The sequence below is a fragment of the Mustela lutreola genome, chromosome 8 (genome assembly GCF_030435805.1).
Source record: "Mustela lutreola isolate mMusLut2 chromosome 8, mMusLut2.pri, whole genome shotgun sequence".
NCBI lineage: Eukaryota > Metazoa > Chordata > Mammalia > Carnivora > Mustelidae > Mustela > Mustela lutreola.
The window spans coordinates 12,647,301-12,670,282 of NC_081297.1; the positions used below are offsets into that span (position 1 = coordinate 12,647,301).

The 22,982-nt window shown below is 38.1% G+C and overlaps 1 protein-coding gene across 1 annotated transcript; it reads right to left on the reverse strand.

Moving 5' to 3' along the window:
- Nucleotides 1–1,043: 1,043 nt before the first annotated feature.
- On the reverse strand, nt 1,044–20,741 carry LOC131839883 (patched domain-containing protein 3-like). The gene is made up of 4 exons (XM_059187613.1): nt 19,513–20,741; nt 18,429–18,550; nt 5,547–5,692; nt 1,044–2,704 (listed from the first exon to the last, which is right to left on the reverse strand). Exons 1-4 carry the CDS (start codon nt 20,650–20,652, stop codon nt 1,200–1,202), a joined length of 2,913 nt encoding a protein of 970 aa, XP_059043596.1. The 5' UTR covers nt 20,653–20,741; the 3' UTR covers nt 1,044–1,199.
- Nucleotides 20,742–22,982: the final 2,241 nt, after the last annotated feature.

Here is a 22,982-nt window from a genome sequence, read left to right on the forward strand (position 1 = left end):
AAAGAAAATGGAAAAAGAATTTAAATTTATTTACAAGCCATAAAGATGAAAATACTTGGAAGTAAATCTACCTAAATCTATAAGGTAGTCCTGAGGAAAATTAAAGAAGACACAAATAAATGGAGAGATAAACCATGTTCATAGATTAGAAGATTTCAAATGGCTAAGATACCTATTTTCCCCAAATTAAAGTGTAGATTCACTATAACTGAGTCATGAACACAGAAAGCTTTCTGATAAATTGACAAGTGATTCTAAAATTAGTATCTAAATGCTAAGAACCAAGAATAGCCAAAATAATTTGGAAAAGAAAAAAATGTTGGACACATTATACAACCTAATTTCACGATTTAATATAAAGGTTTAATAATCAAAGCACTGTGGTATTGGCTTTAGGATAGACAGACAGATCAATGCACAGAAATAGAACCACACATAAAATGTCAGCTAATTCTTTGACAGAGGTGCCAAATTAATCCTATGCTGAAAATATAGTCTTTTTACTAATGATGCTGGAAAACTGGATGATAACTATAATGGGAAGATAATGAACTTCTACCCACACTTCTCAACAAAAGATTTATGGATTACAGACTTCAATGTAAAATTAAAACTATGAGCTTTGAGAAGATATCGTAGGTGGATTTTTTTGTCATCTTGGAATAGACAAAGTCTTCTTAGGACACAGAAAACATTGGTCATTAAAAAATGATAAATTGGATTTCAAAACTTAAAAATTTCAGTTTATCAAAATATACCATTAAGAAAATGCATACAAAGCCCCAGACTGGGAGAATAAATAATAAGTTGTACTTTTACATAATAATGATAGAGGAGGTACAATGAAAATAATATTCCATTTATATTATAATGTATAAAATATTTGAATTCCAGGCATAAACTTCTATCAGTGAAACAAAAGGAAAAAATAATTGGAAAGTCATACCTTATGCTTGATTGTATAGACTATAATAAAGATGACAACACTTCCTAATTTAGTAAAGATATTTTAATGTAAGACTAATTAATTTTTCTCAGGATATTTAAAATAACATCTTTAAACAGGATTTCCAAGCCAAGGAAACATGCCTTTAAGTTTATTGACTATTTCTGATAGTGTGTTTTTATCAGATTGGATTCTGGCAATGAGGAATTCTAAAATTGGTCTTTGATTTGTTAGCAGATATTCAAACAAACCTTCAAAAAAAGGTTAAGAATACTGGAATAAAAATTAGGCCGTGAGCAGCCCCAAATACCATAACAAGAAACATAATCTTAAAAAATGTCCTGAAGATGTATGCTTTAGCTGCAGATAAAACACACACCCCTATTACTGTTGAAAGTGCACTTTGTAACACTGGATAGCCTAGCAGATACAACGCCTCAATTGTTTTTTGGTTTACTGAGGGCTTAGAACTGGAAACAAATGCATAAGAAATGTGTGCAGAAAAATCGAAAGAAAACCCTATACAAATGACAAGATTAATCATGGATATGGAATCAAGATTGACATTCCAGAATGCCATGAAACCCGTTACTCCCACAATCACAGAAGCAATAGCAAAAGTCACCCACAAGGAACACAGTGGGTGAGGAATTAACAATAAGGAAACAATGAACATAGCGGTTGATGCAACAATGACATTTCGAACAGTATTTTCTAATATTGCAGTATACTGATCAAAATATATGAATGCCTGGTTATACACCATTAGGGGAATTTCGCACTTTTCAGCTTTGCTTCGTAACTGGGATAACATCGTCTTCTTATTGATTGAAGAAGAAACACCCACGGTCTGAATGAAGCCCCGGGAAGAAATGATTTCATGTGATGATGAAATGTTAATATCATACATAAAAAGTGGAAAATGTGTTAAAAAATTCGGCAAATTATTCATAAAAGTATCCTTATCATTTACATCTTGCTGGCTCTTTTCCGTATATTGCACATACTCTCGTAACCAAAACTCTGTAAGACTTTTATCTACATAGTCACTGTTTTCCAAATCTGACAGACATATTTCCAGTTTTGGCCTAACACCTTCATCCCAGTAGTTAAGAGTTTCTGTAACAATAACCATAACTCTGGGACCATAATCTGAAAAATATTCTTCTTCTACATTAAAATATGGTGTGATGTAGGAATCGTCACTTGCCAAATTTCGAAGGTCTAAACCTTCCTGCACTTGGAAACACCCATAGATGCTACTTATGATGTACAAAATGTATAAAAGCACTACAAAAAATTTGGACTCAGTTCTTGTCAGAAAAGGGCCAAAATAGTCCCGAAAGAACACATTCATTGGATGGACATCAGTTTCTTCTTCTTCCGGGAGAGAATCACATGGAAGACAGCAGGATCTTTTCAATGAGGAGCATTTTTGGTCAGGAGTTTCTGGCTTTTTCAACCAGCGTAGACAGACTCTTTCTCTTTCACCATCTAGGGCCAGAAAGGCCCCAAAACAGGTGATGTTATAGAAATAACAAAAGAGCAGGGTTGTTCCTGTATAGATGCAAAAGTACTGTACGGACCTGAAAGAGGTCATAATCCCTGTATAGAAGGCCAGGACGTTGGTGATGGTGGTAATTGTAATCGACACTGCCACTTTGGAATAGACACTGGACAGACGCTGTTTTATGTTATCCATGAGGCTGGTCTTCTGCCAGGCAGAAATCATTATGAACATATCATCAACCCCGACACCTGTTAAAAAAAAAGCCATCTCCATACATATTAATATCCATTAAAAATTAAATGCATAAACTCAAACCATCTTCTTTGTCCATCTCTTAAGGTCTAATTTATCTCGCCCAATCTGTGCTTTGATACTCTGTTCTCTGTTGCCTCTGAAGCCACACCAGAACTCAGCCCTTCCTCTGTAACAACTCCAGGCTTTGTATGTCCTCCTGTTATTTGTACATAGCATGAGATAGACCGGATACTCTGTTCCTAGTCTTCGTGCAGGGCGTTTTAACAATGAGTCAGGAAACCTGTTGTGGATGTTAGCTGAAGCAGGATTAGCAATGCTATCTTTGATTCCACTGGATTATCTGAAAGACCATTTTCCCTCATAAACCATTGTACACAAATGTACAGACACATTGAGCCAACGTTCTGTTGCTTAAAATATAAGCTGGACTTATCTGTTCTACAGTTAGCATCTAAGTATCGATGTGGTAGGATTTGAGAGGCACCACATAGTACACACACACAGATCGTTTTCCTCCAAGCCTGTTTTTGATACCCAGAATGTTATCACTTAAACTTTCCCAGGTTAAGGCATTATTATTAAAATGCAAGTACTCTTGATATCAGACACATGCACCAAAGTAAATTTCAAGAATCCTTTGCATAGGGGTGCCTGGGTGACTCAGTAGGTTAAAGCCTCTGCCTTCGACTCAGGTCATGATCCCAGGGTCCCGGGATCGAGACTCCCTGCTGAGCAGAGAGCCTGCTTCCTCCTCTCTCTCTCTGCCTGCCTTTCTGCCTACTTGTGATCTCTGTAAAATAAATAAGTAAAATCTTAAAAAAAAGATCCCTTGCATATTAATATCTACAAGGTAATCCTTTTCCATAAGGATATTTCTTGATGGAATAGAGAGGACAGAACATTTGAGGACTTTGAAATCACCACTGAAAACTTGCAAAGGAGGACTAGAAAGAAGAAAGGGTATAGAGTGAGGACAGCAAGAGCATTTGCAGATAAGTTTCACCTGCCTCAAGCTTTCTGCTAGAGTTGACACTACTTTCACCTGTGTATATTGATACAAACTCAATAAAATAAACAAGGATAGAAAAAAAATAAACAAGGAAATACACAAAGTGGAATAAAATGCTGATCTCTACTTCAATTTGGGGGTATCTTCTCTACAGGAGGGTACTAGGAATTGCAACTTTGCCTCTAATCAGATGTTCTCTGGGTATGATCAAGCAGGCAGAAGGATCTAAATTAACATAAGGCTACACAGAATGTCACAAATGCTTCCTGACATCCCATGGCTAGCGGCCTTGAGGATTTCAGTTGTACTCAGCTGGACAAAAGGGAAGAATCAGAAGTACTAAGGACAAAGAATTAACTCATTGATATTTACGAGGTATTTAAAAACTAGTTTTATTTATTTTTATTTTTATTTTTTAAAAAGATTTTATTTATTTATTTGACAGAGAGAGATCACAAGTAGGCAGAGAGAGAGGAGGAAGCAGGCTCTCTGCTGAGCAGAGAGACCGATGCAGGACTCGATCCCAGAACCCTGAGATCATGACCCGAGTTAGAAGGCAGAGGCTTAACCCCCTGAGCCACCCAGGCACCCTAAAAACCAGTTTTATTATTTATAGAACCTTATTCAGAAATTGTCCTCACACACTTCTTGAGTTGCTTAAATCACACACACATAGAGCCATTCAGACTCCTGTGAATACACAAACTTTACAATCCTGGTTTACATGAAATCAATTACATACACCTTAACCTTGTTATTAATGGCTGTGGGGGGTTGATGAGTGACTAAGTATGGCTGTGTACCAGGAATCGATGCCCTGACATCCAGCATACAGCTCATCCACTCTCACCCATAGGAAACCAAATACTACCTCTTCCAAGCTCCTTACTTTCTCAAATAGAAACACCTTTGTTTTCTCATGCTTATTATAAAATAAATTCTGCAAATACAGGAAAATATGGAGAAAAAATTTAAACAGCTGTAATTCCACCCTTCATTTTTACTTATATACATCTGGAATTTGCTCTATGCAAATACACCAATACAACTATATCTTTCTATTTTGAACACCCTGTTTCATAACAAGCATTTTTCTGGTAGTGGTTATATATCTTTTGTCTACCTTATATATCTTATAAATCTACCTCTTTCTAAGGACTGAATATGATTCACAATTTTAATATGCTACATTTGTGTTGCCCAATCCCATGTGATAGGGAATTAAATGGTTTTTTTAAAACATTCCTGTTCTAAATAATGCCAAAGTGAACATGCTTTCACTTTTTGAGCACTTGTCCAATTATTAGGACAGATTCCTAGGAAGTGGAATCAGTAAGTCAAACACATTCCCTGTTTAATTTTTAAGTCTTTTGATTTGCAAAACTGGACTAAAAAAAGGGTGTACCAGGTTACAGTTTTCCCGTAGCAGGATGAGTGTTCATTTTCAAACAACCTTCCTTCAATCTTGCCGATATTCATTAATCCAATATGAAAACAAGGTGTCTCATTTTTGTTTTAATTTGTATCCCTTGGTTAATTGAGAGGTCAAATTTTTTTTCTTATTATTTCCAGTAATTCATATTTTGGTTTTGGGTGTGACCCATCTGTTCATGTCCCTTGTCTGTGTTTTTCCATTTGGGGTGCTAGATTTTCTCCCTCTAAAGACACACAATTCAATTTTATTTTCTTTTTTTCTATCACCTCATTTTGGATCTATAGAACCACCCAAATATAATTATTTTGCTTAATCTAACCTAAACTCCCTCCCTTATCTACCCCACATCCCCACATATACAACATGAAAGCTCATGTTTTGTTTTACTCACCCAGAATAAGAAATGGTGAATTTGCAACTATAATCACAAATGGCACCCCCATGTACAACATCAGGCCAAAGCCGCTCACCACTGCCAAGGCAGCAGAAATCACCCCAAAGGCTGCGGTCCACATTTTGTTACGTACGCAGTCACACCTGTAAGTTTGGAAGGAAAAATCATGGGATTTGTGGTGGTAGGTTCTATACTGAAATTCCATCAGTTTGTAACATTTTTGACTTGGACACCTGTTCAGAAGGCTCTTGGGCAATAATTCCCACGCTAGTCTAGTGGAGACCTTTAATTCCCAGGCACTATCCCAGACCAAGTGGGAAAAAGGAGAGAGGGAACAGAAAAGCTATATGAGCTTTTACAAAACTTTCTAGGTGATTCTTCTGCAGCAAAGCAAGCAATCACTCCACTGATTGGTAGTTGAGAACCACAGAGTTATACTAAAACACTCCTGATGGTTAATTCCACTCTGCTCTTCAAAGGGTATAAATGGACTACAACAGCAAATGGAGGGCAAGTCTTAGCAAATTAAGTATCCATATCCAGTGCTCTTTTCACCCAACCCTCGACTCCAGCTCACTGTAGATGCAAGCCTAAATAGCTCATGTATTTCAGAGCCAGTTCAATATGTATTTTGGTTAGCAAAATGTAGAAAGACTCCTCCTAAGACGTTTTCAGGATTTTCATCTACTGCTGAAGTGGGCTCTAGAAAAGTTGCTACTAATTGCAAAAGAATTGGAAATGTAGTCCATTTAGAATAACACAGCCTGGGCCTATTTCCCAGAAGTGGGAGTATATAGACAGCATTTTAAAGTATAAGTTCAGTACTTTACCTACCCAACAGCCACAACATTATACTTTTTTAAAAGATTATTTATTTATTTGTCAGAGAAAGAGAGAGAGAAGGACCACAAGCAGGGGGAGTGGCAGGCAGAGGGAGAAGCAGGCTCCCTGCTAAGCAGGGAACCTGATGTGGGACTTGACCCCAGGACCCTCTGATCATGACCTGAGCTGAAGACAGATGCTTAACTGACTGAGCCTGCCAGGTGCCCACCACATTACATTTTAAAATTTTAAAATTTATATTTCACTTGTTTGTTAAGTGCTTCAAAACAAATGACTGACACTCATCTCTAGACATTTTTAGTAGGAGAGACAAACTAAGTTTGGATTGAAACCTAAGAGTCAACTATGGAAACAGAAGCACTGATTCTAATACACTATCAACATGACTAAAGACCTTTTACTGTTGTAACAGTAAAATAGATAAACTTTCTTATTATAAAAAAATATTCTGCACCATGGTTGTAGCTCACGTTCTGTCAGTCCACCAGTTCTAGGAGTTAAATTCTGGGCCCTAAATCAAACACACAGACAAAATTCCAGAGCAAAAATAAGTTGCTTTGTTAGACTAAATTTTGACTATGATGAATACTTTATTAAAACAATACTGGCTTATCCATGAAAAATCTGCAGCGAATATCATTCTCAATGGAAAAAACTGAGAGCTTTTCTGCTAAAGTCAGGAACATGGCAGGGCTATCCACTATCACCACTGCTACTCAACATAGTACTAGAAGTCCAGCCTCAGCAATCAGACAACAAGAAGAAATTAAAGGCATCCAAATCAGCAAAGAAGAAGTCAAACTATCACTCTTTGCAGATGATATGATACTTTATGTGGAAAACCCAAAAGACTCCACTCCAAGTCTGCTAGAACTTGTACAGGAATTCAGTAAAGTGTCAGGATATAAAATCAATGCACATAAATCAGTTGCATTTCTATACACCAGCAACAAGACAGAAGGAAGAGAAATTAAGGAGTCGATCCTATTTACAATTGCACCCCAAACCATAAAATACCTAGGAATAAACATAACCAAGAGGCAAAGAATCTGTACTCAGAAAAATATAAAATCCTCATGAAAGAAATTGAGGAAGGCACAAAGAAATGAAAAAATGTTTCATGTTCATGGATTGTAAGAACAAATATTGTGAAAATGTCTAAAGCAGTCGACAAGTTTAATGCAATCCCTATTGGGAAATGTTGAAAAAGGAAACCAAAGTTGGTGGCATCACAATTCCAGACTTCAAGCTCTATTACAAAACTATCATCATCAAGACAATATGGTACTGGCACAAAAACAGACACATAGATCAATGGAACAGAATAGAGAGCCCAGAAATAGACCCTCAACTCTATGGTCAACTAATCTTCAACAAAGCAGGAAAGAATGTCCACTGGAAAAAAGAGAGTCTCTTCAACAAATGGTGTTGGGAAAATTAGACAGCCACATGCAGAAAAATGAAATTGGACCATTTCCTTACACCACACATGAAAATAAACTCAAAATGGATGAAGAACCTCAATGTGAGAAAGAAATCCATCAAAATCCTTGAGGATCCTTGATAGCAACCTCTTTGACCCCAGCCGCAGCAACTTCTTCCTAGAAACATTGCCAAAGGCAAGGGAAACAAGGGCAAAAATGAACTATTGAGACATCATCAAGATCAAAAGCTTTTGCACAGCACAGGAAACAGGCAACAAAACCAAAATACAACTGACAGAATGGGAGAAGATATTTGCAAAGGACATATCAGATAAAGGGCTAGTATCCAAAATCTATAAAGAGCTTAGCAAACTCAACACCCAAAGAACAAATAATCCAATCAAGAAATGGGCAGAGGACATGAACAGACATTTCTGCAAAGAAGACATCCAAATGGCCAACAGACACATGAAAAAGTGCTCCATATCACTCGGCATCAGGGAAATACAAACAAAACCACAGTTAGATACCACCTCACACCAGTCAGAATGGCTAAAATTAGCAAGTCAGGAAATGACAGATGCTGGCGAGGATGCGGAGAAAGGGGAACCCTCCTACACTGTTCGTGGGAATGCAAGCTGGTGCAACCACTCTGGAAAACAGTGTGGAGGTTCCTCAAAAACTTGAAAATAGAGCTACCTTACAATCCAGTAATTGCACTACTGGATATTTACCCTAAAAATACAAATGTAGTGATCCGAAGGGGCATGGGCACCTAAATGTTTATAGCAGCAATGTCCACAATAGCCAAACGATGGAAAGAACCTAGATGTTCATCCACAGATAAATGGATAAAGAAGATGTGGTATATATACACAATGGAACACTATGCAGCCATCAAAAGAAATGAAATCTTGCCGTTTGCGACGACATGGATAGAACTAGAGGGTATTATGCTGAGCAAAATAAGTCAATCAGAGAAAGATAATGATCATATGATCTCCCTGATATAAGAAAGTTGAGAGGCAATGTGGGGGACTTGGAGGGTAGGAAATGAATAAATGAAACAAGATGGTATTAGGAAGGAGACAAACCATAAGAGACTCTTAATCTCACAAAACAAACTGAGGGTTGCCGGGGGGAGGTGGGTAGGCAAAGGGTGGTTGGGTTATGGACACTAGGGAGAGTGTGTGCTATGGTGAGTGCTGTTAAGTGTGTAAACCTGTTGATTCACAAACCTGTACCCCTGGAGCTAATAATACATTATATGTTAATTTATAAAAATTAAAAAATAATTTAAAAAAATACTGGCTTCTTATGGCAGTTTAAAAGAAGAAGGTAACGAAGATGAACTCTGAAATCAGAAAGATTAAGGAGGATAAAAGTTACATATGACACATTTATTTCCATTCCCTCTTTCAAGTTTCTGGATTTTTTGGTATAAATTTTCCAGAGGGTGGGAGGCATGATTTTAATTGCTGAGTTGACTTTCTCTCAATGACCTTTATTTTAATTTATTTTTATTATTTTAAAAAACATTTTATTTATTTATTTGACAGACAGAGATCACAAGCAGGCAGAGAGGAAAGCAGAGAGGAAGGAGGAAGCAGGCTCCCCACTGAGCAGAGAGCCCGACGTGGGGCTTGATCCCAGGACCCTGAGATCATGGCCCTAGCCGAAGGCAGAGGCTTTAACCCACTGAGCCACCCAGGCACTCCTCAATGACCTTTATTTTAATGTTCAATAGACCATGGAAGAAAAAATTTGAAGGTGAACACTGTAAGAATTTGGTGAATACATTTGCAGATATTCCAGTGTCCTAGATGGATTTGGTTTTAAGCAGTTTATCAGAATGACCTAGGAGGGTCTTAAAACTTTGGATTTCCTGGAACCTAGCTCTGCAGATTCTGATACGATAAGTTTGTAGGGAAGCTGCAGAGTCTGAATGTCTAAATCTTTCCTCATATGATTCCAGTGCTCAGGCCTATTTGGGCATCACTGACAGCAAGATGGTCCATTCTCTGAATTTTTAATTCACTTAGCAGACAAGGGCTAAACTAGAAATTATTGTCCTTAGAAAACAATCTGTATGTTTGGTGAGAGATCCTTATCTTCCTTGAAAGGTAATCATGTCTCCTATGAGTAAACAATAATTTCCAGTGTATTTGAGAAGGGAAAGATTTTCCCCAGATTGTTTCAGAAACTGATTGAATATTTGGGGTAAGTTCTGACATTTCCAAAATGTTAGACAAGTTTGAAATAGTCTAGAAGCTCAACTACTGTGCTGTAGAATGAGGTTCAGGTTAGAGCATAAAGTTGGAAAAGTCTTACTATTGTTCTTATCACTTCATTATGAGACAATGAATATTGAACCCTAAATTGAACAAGGCTTCTGTGTGAGGCAAATGCAGGTATGCAAGGAGTAGCCTTCCTGTGTAAGGATCTGAGACAAGCAGGACAGGCAATGTTTTAGGGACTGTCTAGGAGGCCCCACCCAGAACACAGAGAAGAGATTCTCTGTGATAACAGAGAGAGGAGTGAGAGGTGCTAAGAAACTTAGAAATACTCTCACAGGAGAATGGGTTTTAATTTTGATAGCAGAAAAGGCATGAATTGAGCCATCATGGCAACATCTTTACCTTAAGTATTTTCCTGCTCCTTTTTCTCTTCTCCTTGGGCATGCTCCAACCAGAGCCAACTTAGCAAGATGAGAAGTAGGAAGAAAAGTGCTACAAGAGGACTGGTGAGTCCCTTTTTTCCCCATTAAGGACTATCCCAGGCAGCACACTCTGGCTAAGAGTGCTGGCAGCGTGGGGGTGGGGGGGAACCTTAGCTTCAAATCTAGTTATTTTTTTGCTTTTTTTTTTTTATTACATGATTTTGTTTCATTTATTACATAGACATGGACATTTTAATTCAGACTAGAGGATTTTGTCTTACCTAAGAATGACCACAAAAGTCACAGGGCCTGCCTGAGTTTTCATGGGGCAGAGGAAGAACTGCTCTACCTACAAAACTTAAAGAGAACAAAGGGAGACAAAAACAAAAAGTTGCTGTATGTGTATTTCTCATGAGTCCTATGTGTTCAGTGTGTTGGTTATAAACACATAAATTCTTCAAAGACACCTAAATATAAATCATTTTCTAATTGCCTTTGGTACAGGATTTATTTTCTGTATTACTGTCCATAGTCATTTAAGTCAGATAAGCAAGAATTGATATAAACTTCTATCTTCAGAACCAACTATCTAGTAGACAAGTTTTATCAAACCAGTTGTTGGTACCTTGTAGATTCCACACGAGTTTAACATTTTTTTTAACTCTACTGACTTGAAAAAGAATTTTGTCTTTCCCTCCCCACATTCTGCCTCCTCCCTCAATGGCTCCCTCCCTCCCTCCTACGCCTCCTCTTTAGTATTTTGGTTTGTTCCTTTTCTAGGGCATTGTGGTCTTTCTTTCCAGAATAACAAAGCTGTGAGGTAGTTTACCGACTCAAAGAGGTACCCATGGTAGTTATTTGACTCCCTTTGTCTACTGGGGCCTCATTTTCCTCTACCTTAAAATCTAGAGGTTGAATTATATCATTTGTTCCCAAATCAACCTACCAATGAGAATCAAGTAGACAAGCTTTTGAAATATAGATTTTCAAACGGAACCCCCAGAGACTTGATTCAATAGGGAAAGGCCTCGGAATACATAGACTTAAGAGCTGTCTCTGTGACGCTGCTGTGAGAATCACTGGGATGATATAATCCGTAGTGTTCTTTCTACACCTAAATTCTTTTATTTGTTGATATTTTTCACATTTTAGCTTTCTGATCACAAGAGACTAAATTAACCCTAAGGCCTAGATAACAATTTTTAAGTGCTTAACAAGATAAAGCCGACATCAGAACAATGAAGATATCTAAGTCAATTAAATTAAAGATTATTTTTATATAGTTAAAAATACTAGTTCAAACTTAGAAATCAGGACTTGTTGTTTAGTTCTATCAGCATATCTGCCTCCAAATGGTCATAATTGGCAAATATGTAAGGTAAAAAAATATACCAAATCAAACAAAACTGGCCACAAGTTCTTTTTCTTTTTTTCTTTTTTTTAAAAGACTTTACTTATTTATTTGTTAGAGAGAGAGAGAGGGAGCACAAGCAGGGGGAGTGGCAGGCAGAGGGCAAGGGAGAAGCAGGCTCCCTGCTAGGCAGGGAGCCCATGTGGGACTCAATCCCAGGATGCTGGGATCATGACCTGAGCCAAAAGCAGATATTTAACTGACTGAGCCACCCAAATATCCCTAACCACAATTTCTTTATTTCTTTTTACTATTCTATGTGATTGCACACTATTGCTAATGGGGAAAAAGTTTAAAAAATAAGAGTTTAGTGTTAGATGTCAACAAAACCTGGAGTAGGTATTTCACAAGTCTCATGACTCCACCCAACCCCCAGAAATATAGAAAAACCAGCATATATTTTCAGAATTCTATAAACTCTGGAAAATAGTCAAATGCTTACAACAAGTAAACAAATGTTGAATAAAATGTGGGGAAGCACTTCAAAATTGTTGAAAATTTTTATAGTGATTTTACATGCCATGTCTCTCTCCCTCTCCAGTGTAGTAGAAGTCTTAAAGTGACAGTGACCATAAAGTGACAGATGTATTAAAGGGGCCACAGCCTCAAGGTGGCAATAGCATTAAGGCAGAAGCAGTCTTAAAACAGTAACAAATATGTGTTTATAAAAAATAAAAAATTAAAAAAAAATTGCAAAAATAAAAAAAAAGAAAACTATCAAAAAAAAATAAAATAAAAAGCTATATCTTTAAAAAAAAAAAAAACAAAAAACAAAAAACAGTAACAGCTGTGTTACCAGTATGGAACCAATTCTAAGCTTTCACCTAGGGCTGATCCCCAGGCACAGTGTAAGCCTTGCTAAGTATTGAAGGAGGGTCTAGGCTAGAACCATGTTGCAAAAATTGGGAGAGTTCCTGGCATCCAGGGAAATCTATGTCAAGACACTAGCTAAATGAAAGCTAAGGTACAGAAACTTCAGTGAGTACAAAAACAATAATTACAATCTTTACAATAATGTTTTGGGAAAATCACTAAGAAAATGAACTACTATAGTCTTAAATAAACACATTAAAAAACAACAGAGAACTCTAGGAAATCTGATTTGAAGTTAAGTTTGTACCAGTTTAATGTAGATTGTTTTAAATTGAGAATTATAAATCTCCATGGTAACCCTAAAGAAAATCTCACAAACTCACTGCCAAAGGGAATGACAAGAGAATCAAACAGCTCACTAGAAAAATAAAAACTAAACATTCAAGAGGCATAAATGGATGAAATGAGGAATAAAAAAGCTGTAATATATACAGAATACAAATAGCAAAATAGCAGAAGGCCCTCATTCTCAGCAGTTATTTTATTTTATTTTTTAAGATTTTATTTATTTATTTGACAGAGAGAGATCACAAGCAGGCAGAGAGGCAGGCAGAGAGAGAAAGGGAAACAGGCTCCCGCTGAGCCCAGAGCCCAATATGGGGCTCCATCCCAGGACCCTGGGATCATGACCTGAGCCAAAGGCAGAGGCTTTAACTCACTGAGCCACCCAGGCACCCCTCAGCAGTTATTTTAAATGTAAATGGATTAAGCTCCCCAGTCAAAACGTAGAGATTGACAGAATGGATAAAATAGCATGATTCAACTATATGGTGTCTATAAGAAACTCTAGATTCGAAGACATAAACAAATTGAAAGTTAAAGGATGAATAAAGATATTCCATATGAGTAGTAACCAAAGGACAGCAAGGGTGGATATACTGATATAAGACAAAACAAACTTTATTTTAAAAATAGTTAAAAGAGACAAAGGACATTATATATTGATAAAAAGGCCAATTCATCAAGAGGATTTAAAAACTACAAACAGACATGCACCACCAGTAGAGACCAAAAATACATGAAGCAAATATTGACAGACTTGCAGAGAAAAATAGGTAGCTCTACAATAATAGTTGGAGAATTCAATATACCACTTTCAATAATGGATAAAACATCCAGGCAGATACTCTATAATGAAACATAAGAAATGGACAACACTATAAATCAGTTCGACTTACAGAGATACATAGAACACTCAACCCAATGATAGCAGAATATACATTATTCTCAAGCACACATGAAACATTCTCTGGAATAGATCATATGTTTGGTTACAAAACAAGTCTGAAAATGTAAAAATATTGAAATTATACAAAGCATCTTTTCAACTAACAATGGAGTGATGCTCCAAATCAATAGTAGAGGGAAAGCTGGATAATTCAAAATATATGGAAATTAACTCTCTATTTAATAACTAATGGGCCAAAGAACAGATCACGTGGGAAATTAGAAAATACTTAGCAATAAATGAAAACAAATACACAGCATACCAGAACTTACTGGATGTAGTGCTCACAGATAAATTTATACTACATTAAAAAAAGAAAAAGATATTAAATCACTTTATGGTATTAGACATCTAATAGAAATAGAAACAAAACAAAACCCAAAGCTAACAGAAGGAAGGAAGGAAATGAAAGATTAGAATAAGAAAAAATAAAACTAAGTATAGAAAAAACAAAGGAGAACCAATGGAAGTAAAATTTGGCTATTTAAAAAAAATCAGCAAATTGACAAACCTTTATCTAGAGTGACAAAGAAAAAAGAAGATCTAAATAACTAAATCAGATATGAAAGTGAAGATATTACTACTGCTTATAGGGAAATAGAAAGGATTATTTTTAAAAATACTATAAACATCTTACACCAACAAATTAGGTAACCTAGATGAAATGCACAAATTCCAAGAACCACGAACAAATGACATAAACTGACTCACGATGAAACAGAAAATCTCAACAGACATGTAACAAGTAAAAAGATTGAATTAATAATCAAAAACCTTCCAAAAAAGAAAAGTCCAAGACCAGATCATTGTACTGGTGAATTTTACTAAAGGTATAAGAAAGAATTAACACCAATCATTCTCAAATCATTCCAAAAGATTGAAAAAGGAACACTAATACTAATGCAAGATAAAGACTACAAGAAGAAAACTACAGATCAATATCTCTTATGAATATGGATGCAAATGTCCTTAATAAAATTCTAGTAAACCCAGTTCAATAGAATATTAAAAGGATTATACATCATGACCAAGTGGGATTTATCCCAGGAATGCAAGAGAGGTTCAACATGGGAAAATCAATCAATATAATATACCACACTAATAGGACAAAAGATTAAAACTATGTGATCATCTCAACAGATGCAGAAAAGGCATTTGACAAGACCTAATACCCATTTACAATAATGTGGGAGGCTTCAATAAGGCTTGAGACGAGGACCAAAACAGACCCTGACTTGTGCCTCCTTTAAAGTCCGAATAACCTAACAAAAGGTTTAGGACGGGAAAAGCTGAGTAGCACTGAGAAAGGGTCTGTGCTGTTATGTGCTTGCCTACGTGACTTCCCACATGCTTGCTAAACAAATGAGAACAATTCGTTTGAGGTCATAAGTTCATGGATGGTCCTTGCTGCCCTAGTACAGCCCATAGCTTACTTTCAGGTTTGATGTATCAATTCAGAACAAGTGTACTGGCATCAGCCATTTGGCATCTGCTTATAGTGGGAACTCATGGTTGTTTAACTAGACACAGATGTATTGCTCCTCCTATTGTGGGAACTCTTGGTTGTTTAACTAGAATCAGATGTATTGCTTCTCCTATTGTAATATCACTATATATATGGCCTTAATGCTTTGAATAAACTTAGCACTGTTGGACATCCTCCGCAGTGCTCCTCCTGCCCCTATCTCTCTGCTTCTCGAGTTCTTTTCTTCATCCTCTTACCCTCATGTTCCTGGTCAATTTGTCACGCCAGCTGTGACACAATAAAAATACTCAAAAAACAAGGAATGGAAATGAACTTCCTCAAAATGATAGGTGCATTTATGAAAACTGTATAGCTAACATTATACTCAATAGTGAAAGACTGAAAGATTTCCCTCTAAATTCTGGAACATGATAAAGATGCCCATTTTCACCAATGACACTCAACATTGAAATAGAAGTGCTAGCCAGAGAAATTAGATAAGAAAGAGCAATAAAAGGAACTCAAATTGGAAGTGAAGAATGTAACTATTCCTTTTTACAGATTATATGATTCTATACATGAAAATTTCAAATAATCCACAATAAAACTAGTAGAGTTAATAAACAAATTGAGCAAAGCTGCAAGATACAAGATCAACACAGAAAAATCAGTTGTGTTTCCATTTATGTGCAATGAACAATCCAAAAAATGACATGATAAAGCAATTGCATTTATATAGTGTCTGAAAGAATAAAATACTTAGAAATAAATTTAACCAAGGAAATAAAAGACTAAAAATTTTAAAAATTGGCAAAAGAAAATAAAGACCTAAGTTAATGGAAAGTCATCCTTAGTTCATGGGGAGAAAGAGAGTGCCCTCTCTTCCAAACTGAGATTGTTCAGATGTCAATCTCACCTAAAGCAACCTATAGATTCAACATAATCTTTATTACAAAACGCCAATGGCCTTTTTCTTTTCTTAAGAGATGGAAAAGTCAACCCTCAAATTCATATGGAATTGCAAGAATCCATGGATATCCAAAATAATCATGAAAAAGAAGAAAAGAATTGGAGGACTGAGATTTCCAGATTTCAAAACTCACAACAAAGCTACAGCAACTAAAACAATGTGGTTCTGACATATCAACAGACATGTAGGCTAATGGAATAGAATTGAGAGTCCACAGAAATAAACCCATATATCTACAACCAATTGATTTTTGACAAGGATGCCAAATCCAGTCAACTGGGAAAGAACAATCTCTTCATCACATGGTACTTGGACAACTAGGTTTCCATATGTGCAAGAATGAAGTTAGACCTCTACTCACACCATATACAAAAATGAACTAAAACCAATCAACAACTTAAATATAAAAGATAAAACCATCAAAGGTTTTCAATTCTTAGAAGGAAACAGGGCAAAGGTACATGACCTTGGACTTGTCAACAGATTCCTAGATATAACACCAAAAGCATAAGTAGCAAAAGAAAAATGGTAAAAGATAAATTGGATTTCTTCAAAATTAAAAGCTTTTGTGCATTAAAGACATTATCGAGAAAGTGAAGAGACTGTATGAAAGAGTGGGAGGAAATATTCATAAATCATATATCTTTTCTTGAGAAAGAAAGAGAGAACGAGCAAGCAAGAACATGAGCAGGGGAGAGGGGCAGAGAAAGAGAGAGATTGAAAATCTTAAGTGGGCTCCAGCCCAGCACCAAGCCCGACTCAGGGCTTGATCTCACAACCCTGAGATCATGATCTGAGCTGAAACCAAGAGCTGGATGTTCAACCAACTGAGCCACCCAGATGTCTCTACAAATCTGATAAAGGTTTAATATCCAGAATACACAAAGTACTCATTAACAGCAGGACTCAACAACAAAAAGACAAACAACCCAATGAAAATAAATGGGCAAAGGACTTGCATAGATATCTCTCCAAAGAAGACAGGCAAATGGCCAATAAGCACATGAAGATACTTAACATCATTCATAATTAGGGAAATATACATTTAAACACAATTTGCTACTACTAAGATAGCTGTTATCAATGTTGGTGAGGGTGTGTGGAAATTAGAACCTACACTGCTGGTAGGATGTAAAATGAGGTAGCCCCTGTGGCAAGTGGTTTGGCACTTCTTAGAAGAGCTAAACACAGAATTACATAACTTGCCAACTCAACTCCTAGGAATGTACTGAAAACAATTGAAAACAGCAACTCAGACAAATATTTGTATACCCATGTTCACTGCAACATTATTCACAAAAGCCAAAAGGTGGAAACATTCCAAATGCCCAACAACAGACAAGTGAATAAACAGCACTGTTTATATATGATGAAACATTAGTCAGGAAAAGGAATGGAGTTTTGATACATGCTACATCATAGTTGAACCTTGAAAACGTTATGGTAAGTGAAATAAACCAGACACAAAAGAACAAATATTGCGTGCTTTCACTTAGATGAAATCTCTAGAATAGGCAAGTTCATAAAAATAGAAAGAAGATAAAGATTAATTGGGGGGCGGAGAGGAAGGTTGTACGTGGGTGGCTCAGTTGGTTAAGCATTTGCCTTTGGCTCAGGTCATGATCTCAGGGTCCTGGGATCACCCTGCGTGGGGCTCATTGTTTGGGGGGAAGCCTGCTTCTCCCTCTCTTACTCCCCCTGCTTGTGTTCTCTCTCTTGCTGTCTCTGTCAAATAAATAAATAAAATCTTTTTAAAAAAAGTTAATAGGGATTGGGATGTGGGGAGGCCATGGTGGGTTACAGGCTGAGACTTACACAAATTGTTTGGAGTGATGAAAAATGTTTAGAATCAGATAGTTGTGATGGTTGTACAACAGTGTGAATCTAATTAATACCACTAAATTGCACACTGAAAAATTATTAAAATGACATATTTTATATCTTTTATATGTATTTCACCACACACAAATATTTTTTAAAAGAGTTAACTAATAAAACTGCTTTACCTGTAGCATGATATGATTGCGAATAATATGATTAGAAGGTATGCCAAGTGAAACAAAGGGATCACTGTCATAGAAGTGGCTTGAAATTCCAGTTGTCTGGAAAGTGATGTAAAGTAGACCACCTGCCACAGAAAATATACCCAAGTAAATAACTTTTCATTCCAATATTTGTGTGTAAGTGACAAAAACTACTGAAACACTACAGCTTATTCATTGAAACGACATGTTGAAATTTGTGGACTATGACTTTAGAATAAAGAAGACAACATAGATTTGCTTCTTCCCACAAATCTATGGCATGATTTCCAAAGTCTCTTGCAAAAACCCAAAGTTTAAAACTTCTGAATATACAAAATCTGAGTTCTATATAAGACCATGAAGTCATAAATAGCCACAGAAAAGTGTCGCTTTTTCCAAATTTCATTAAGTTTTTGACTTTTACAATTTTAAGTGCATTGGTATTTCAGAAAGACCTGGCATTCAAAGCCTTTTTCCAGTAGCTGTCTCACTTTACCAGGCTTATTCACAAGTATTAAAGGGCTTGCTGGCCCAACATTACAGAATTGTTAGCATGTGCCTGGCACTGTGCTAGAATTTACTCAGAAAATGCTAAGCTAGTTCTTTTTTCATAAACACTATGAACTTCTGTTTGAAGGGTTTTTTGTTGTTGTTATGTTTTTTGGGTTGCTTGGGTTTTTTGTTTTGTTTTGTTTTTAATTTCAGTGAACTCCAAACAAGTTTTAGGGAGCTCCCCCAAACAGCAAAGACTTTAACTAAAAGTAGGAATTTCAAAGTCATTTGACTAGGAAACCTGATGATCAATGTCTGAATGGAACTGACCTACCTTGAGGATGTAGAATTTGTGTTTTCCACCAACACTGCTAAGGATTTAAGATTTGTAGCATCCTTTGATGTGTGAGATTAAGGACATTGGTTTAAGTACTGAATAGAGTAGAGCACTCCCAGCTTCGAGGCAAGGACTCCATCAAATAATTGGGGAGTGCTACTGCTACGATCCTTGGGGAAAGTTTCCTATTCCTCCCACCTTCTCCTGGCCTCCCTCTAAAGCCCAGCCACCAGGTACCTGGATCTTCTTCAAGGCCAGACTCTTTTCGATGTTGCTAAATTGGTTCAGGAAATGGATCAGCCACATCTTGCTATGCTCGTTGACCTCGCCATCCTCAGTCTTCAGGAAGTACAGCAGCCGCATGGCCTTGGCCCTCACGAGTAACTGGTTCTTTCCCATCCTCTTGCCTAAAAACGTTCCTCCAATGGTCCCGGCCAGGTAGATGGGCTGGCCTGTTGGGTTGAAGATTGGGAAGGTGACGTTTCCCAGGTCGAGGTTTTTGTTCCTCTGCCAGACAGCCAGGAGCGGGTTGGAGGGAACGCAGAAATCCTCGTTCTTAGCACACACCTGATCGTAGCGGGTCTGGGTTCCGTTTTCCTTGGTCACATACAGATCCTGTATCGCAGTGTCCAGTTTACTAATTTCTTCCAGGATTTCTTGTTCCAGCACGGAGGTGGTGTTGGAGACCGCCAGAATGCAAGCGAAATTGACTTCAGTGCTCTTCCTGGAGATGGAGAAGTGGTAAGAGTCGTTGGCGGTGAAATGTCCCTGCACAAAGCGCCGCTCAGCCTTGGCCGGGCTCCCGATGGGGGTGTACTGCTCCTCCAGGTTTTCCTCTTTATCCTTGGGTAAGTAAATCAAGCCGGTGCCCAGAATGGCCGTCAGCGCAATGGGCGCCAGCAGGAAGATCCAGGGGTGCGAGCCCACCACCCACCCCAGCTTTCCGAAGGCGCGGGAGAGAGGCGCCTCCAGGCAGTCGGTGTGGCAGTGGGGTCTCTTCGACGGCTGATTTTCCGACCGTGACCTTGAGCGTGACCATGACACCGGAGGGCCTGAAGGCCCCCTCGCGGACCTCGACTGGGAATGGGACGCCCCAAGGGACTGCGTGCGCTGCCCCAAAGCCAGGTTAAGCTTGGGTTCCAGTCCATGACTTGACTGCAAGGGCCGCTCTGACTCGGGCTTGGAGGCGGGCAGCGGCTGTGCCCGCGGGCGCGCCCCCCGCTCCGACGGCCTCCCGGAGTCCCGCCCGGGCTGGGCCTGGGCTTTCGGCCTAGTCTCCGGCTGTGGCCGCCGTGGCGGCTCCGGCTCCGGCTCCGGCTTCTGGGCTGCGGACTGGGGCCCGGCCTCTGGCGCAACCTTGGAGGGACTGAGGCTCATTTCCGGGAAGGCGAGGCGACGTTCTCACTCGGGGCAGCAGGTGAGACGGCAGCCACCGGACGGAGCGCCCATCTCACCGCACCCGACGGTTTCCAGAAGTTCCAAGGGAGTCTGTTTGAGCTCCGGCTGCTCGCGCCCCGACCCTGCAGGCTTCGGGGCGGAGCACGTGTCCGGACCCATGGCCCGACGAGCCCCAAATCTGCGTGTGGCGAGCCCGTGCCCTCCGGAGTCGAGTTAATACAGAAGCACTTCTTAAAGGTAAGATGCTGCCTGTTGTGCAAGACTTACATTGGGGGGGGGGGGGGCTTACACACACACACACACACACACACACACACACACACATGTTCTAGCCTTTCTGGGATCATCCAGTAACACAGTTCTTGGGTAAGGGGAGCCTGCTACACTGAATCACTGAATGCATTGTTTTTATCAAATCGAACATAAACATTCTCCTCGTAAAAAGTTAGAAGGCAACATGTAGAATGAAACGTGAGTGTTTATCTTTGGTCTGTTCCACAGTTCCCAGGATGGAGGGACCCCTGTGTTCATGTCATCATTTTCATGAAAGTCCTTACCCACCTTTTGACGTGCAGGTGACTAGAAGGCAGGCGGGTGGCGAGCGGGTCCTACAATCAGGAAAATTGCTCGTCATGTTTTCTGTGGTTGGCGGTCACTTAGCATTGATTGTGGTTGTGTTTTTATGTGTGGAGATACTGCATTTTAACGAAATCTCCAGATTCTAGGAATATCAAGTCCAAGACTTTAAGCAAGATATCTTTAACAGTATTTTAAAGGAGAAGGAAATAGGAGATATTAAGTTGGCTTTCCAGAAAGTCATGGTTTAAGAGTGACCTTAATAACCATAAGGTGGCACCCGTTTTCTGTTCTAAAAGTTACATTAAATGGGAGGTGGATTCCTCTTCTTCGTCGGCTTGTTGCAAGTCCTAGTTATAGCTATATCTTGAGTTTATCATTGATGTGGTACAAATCTAATGGCATCTGTATCACATTAAAAAAATGGGGGAACCAATTTGGGAATTCCATTTGTTAAACCATGTCTATATTATGGTGAGAATGGCTCAGCTCTTGTCCTAAATGTTTAGGATGAAATGTTAGAGGGAGGGTGTTCACAAGTGCTCTGTAATGTGCAAAACCAGGGCCTTTTACTGCCCATCTTTATGGTATTTCTTTAGCACAACATCGGCGTGGTTTTTTTTTTTTTTTCATTCTCAAAACACAACCCCTAAGCTTCTACAATTGCTCATAAATCAGCCACCGTGAAATACTAAATTTTATAGAAAAGTATGTACTTCGAGATTTGATTTTACTGAGTTTCTTCATTCTAGTTTATTAACTCTAGATTATTTAATTTTACTAATCTAGTTATGTAGATTACTAATGTTTGTATGGGTTTAGAAGGTCAATAAAAAATAACACTAATAGTTATTCCCAACCAGTTTTTCTGTATAAATCCATAAAAGAAATTTGACATTTTTGAAATGAGCTCATCTGCTATATTTGAGTTGTGAAAGCTTTTCATATTGATTTTGGCGCTCTCGACTATATCCAGAACAGCCAGAACATGGCCTAGAAGTCACATGTCTTAAGTGACAAGTCTCTTAAGTTGCTTCCTTTCAATTCACACAATACTCTGGCCTTTAATCCGGGAATGGTGTCTACTTTGTCAGGATTGGATTCTCCATATTTTGTGAAATGCCTTCTGGATGAGAAGGGGGTGGGTATTGGGAACTCAAGAATACAGTTTAGGACTTAAAATTTTATCTAGTCTACTTCTTATCCATCTTCAATCTAGGTAAAATTAAACAGGCAAAGCATTACCTTTTCTTTATCTCTTATTGCTATGTGGATTCCATTTCCTTCTCCTCCCCAGTCCTTTCAAGCAGCCCCCATGTCCCATTTTTTTCTCTTCTCCCCATTTCTCCTTTTGTAAGTCTCATTCTCTCAGATTAGCCAAACTGAGTTTGGTATAAATAAAGGGCATTTGCCCATTATTTTTTATTTAAAAAAATTTTTTGCCCATTACTATGCAAAAAAAATTTTTTTTTGCACATTACTGTGTATTTTAGTTACTGGTTAATCTGTTTCCTACACTTGAGTATGAGCTCCTCAGAGACAAGGAGGACATCTTGTTTTTGTTGTTCAGAGGACACTCCAATGTTAGTCATAACTTAGGTTCTACTGCTTGTCTTTCCACAGCTATAGAAATTATAAAATTCAAAAATGGCAGAAATAATAATGGCTGAAATGTATTCTGTAGATCCTGTAGATCTGCTCAGATGCCTGTGTTCTGAAATACCAGGTATCAT

Bases quoted from the DNA above. Each gene is read 5' to 3' on its own strand.
- LOC131839883 (XM_059187613.1), bottom strand. From the start codon at position 20,652: ATGAGCCTCAGTCCCTCCAAGGTTGCGCCAGAGGCCGGGCCCCAGTCC. The intron at 18,551-19,512 runs GTACCTGGTGGC...TTTCTGTGGCAG, and splicing joins TGGCCTTGAAGAAGATCCAG to GTGGTCTACTTTACATCACT. The intron at 5,693-18,428 runs GTAAAGCAGTTT...CCAAACTTACAG, and splicing joins GCAATCATATCATGCTACAG to GTGTGACTGCGTACGTAACA.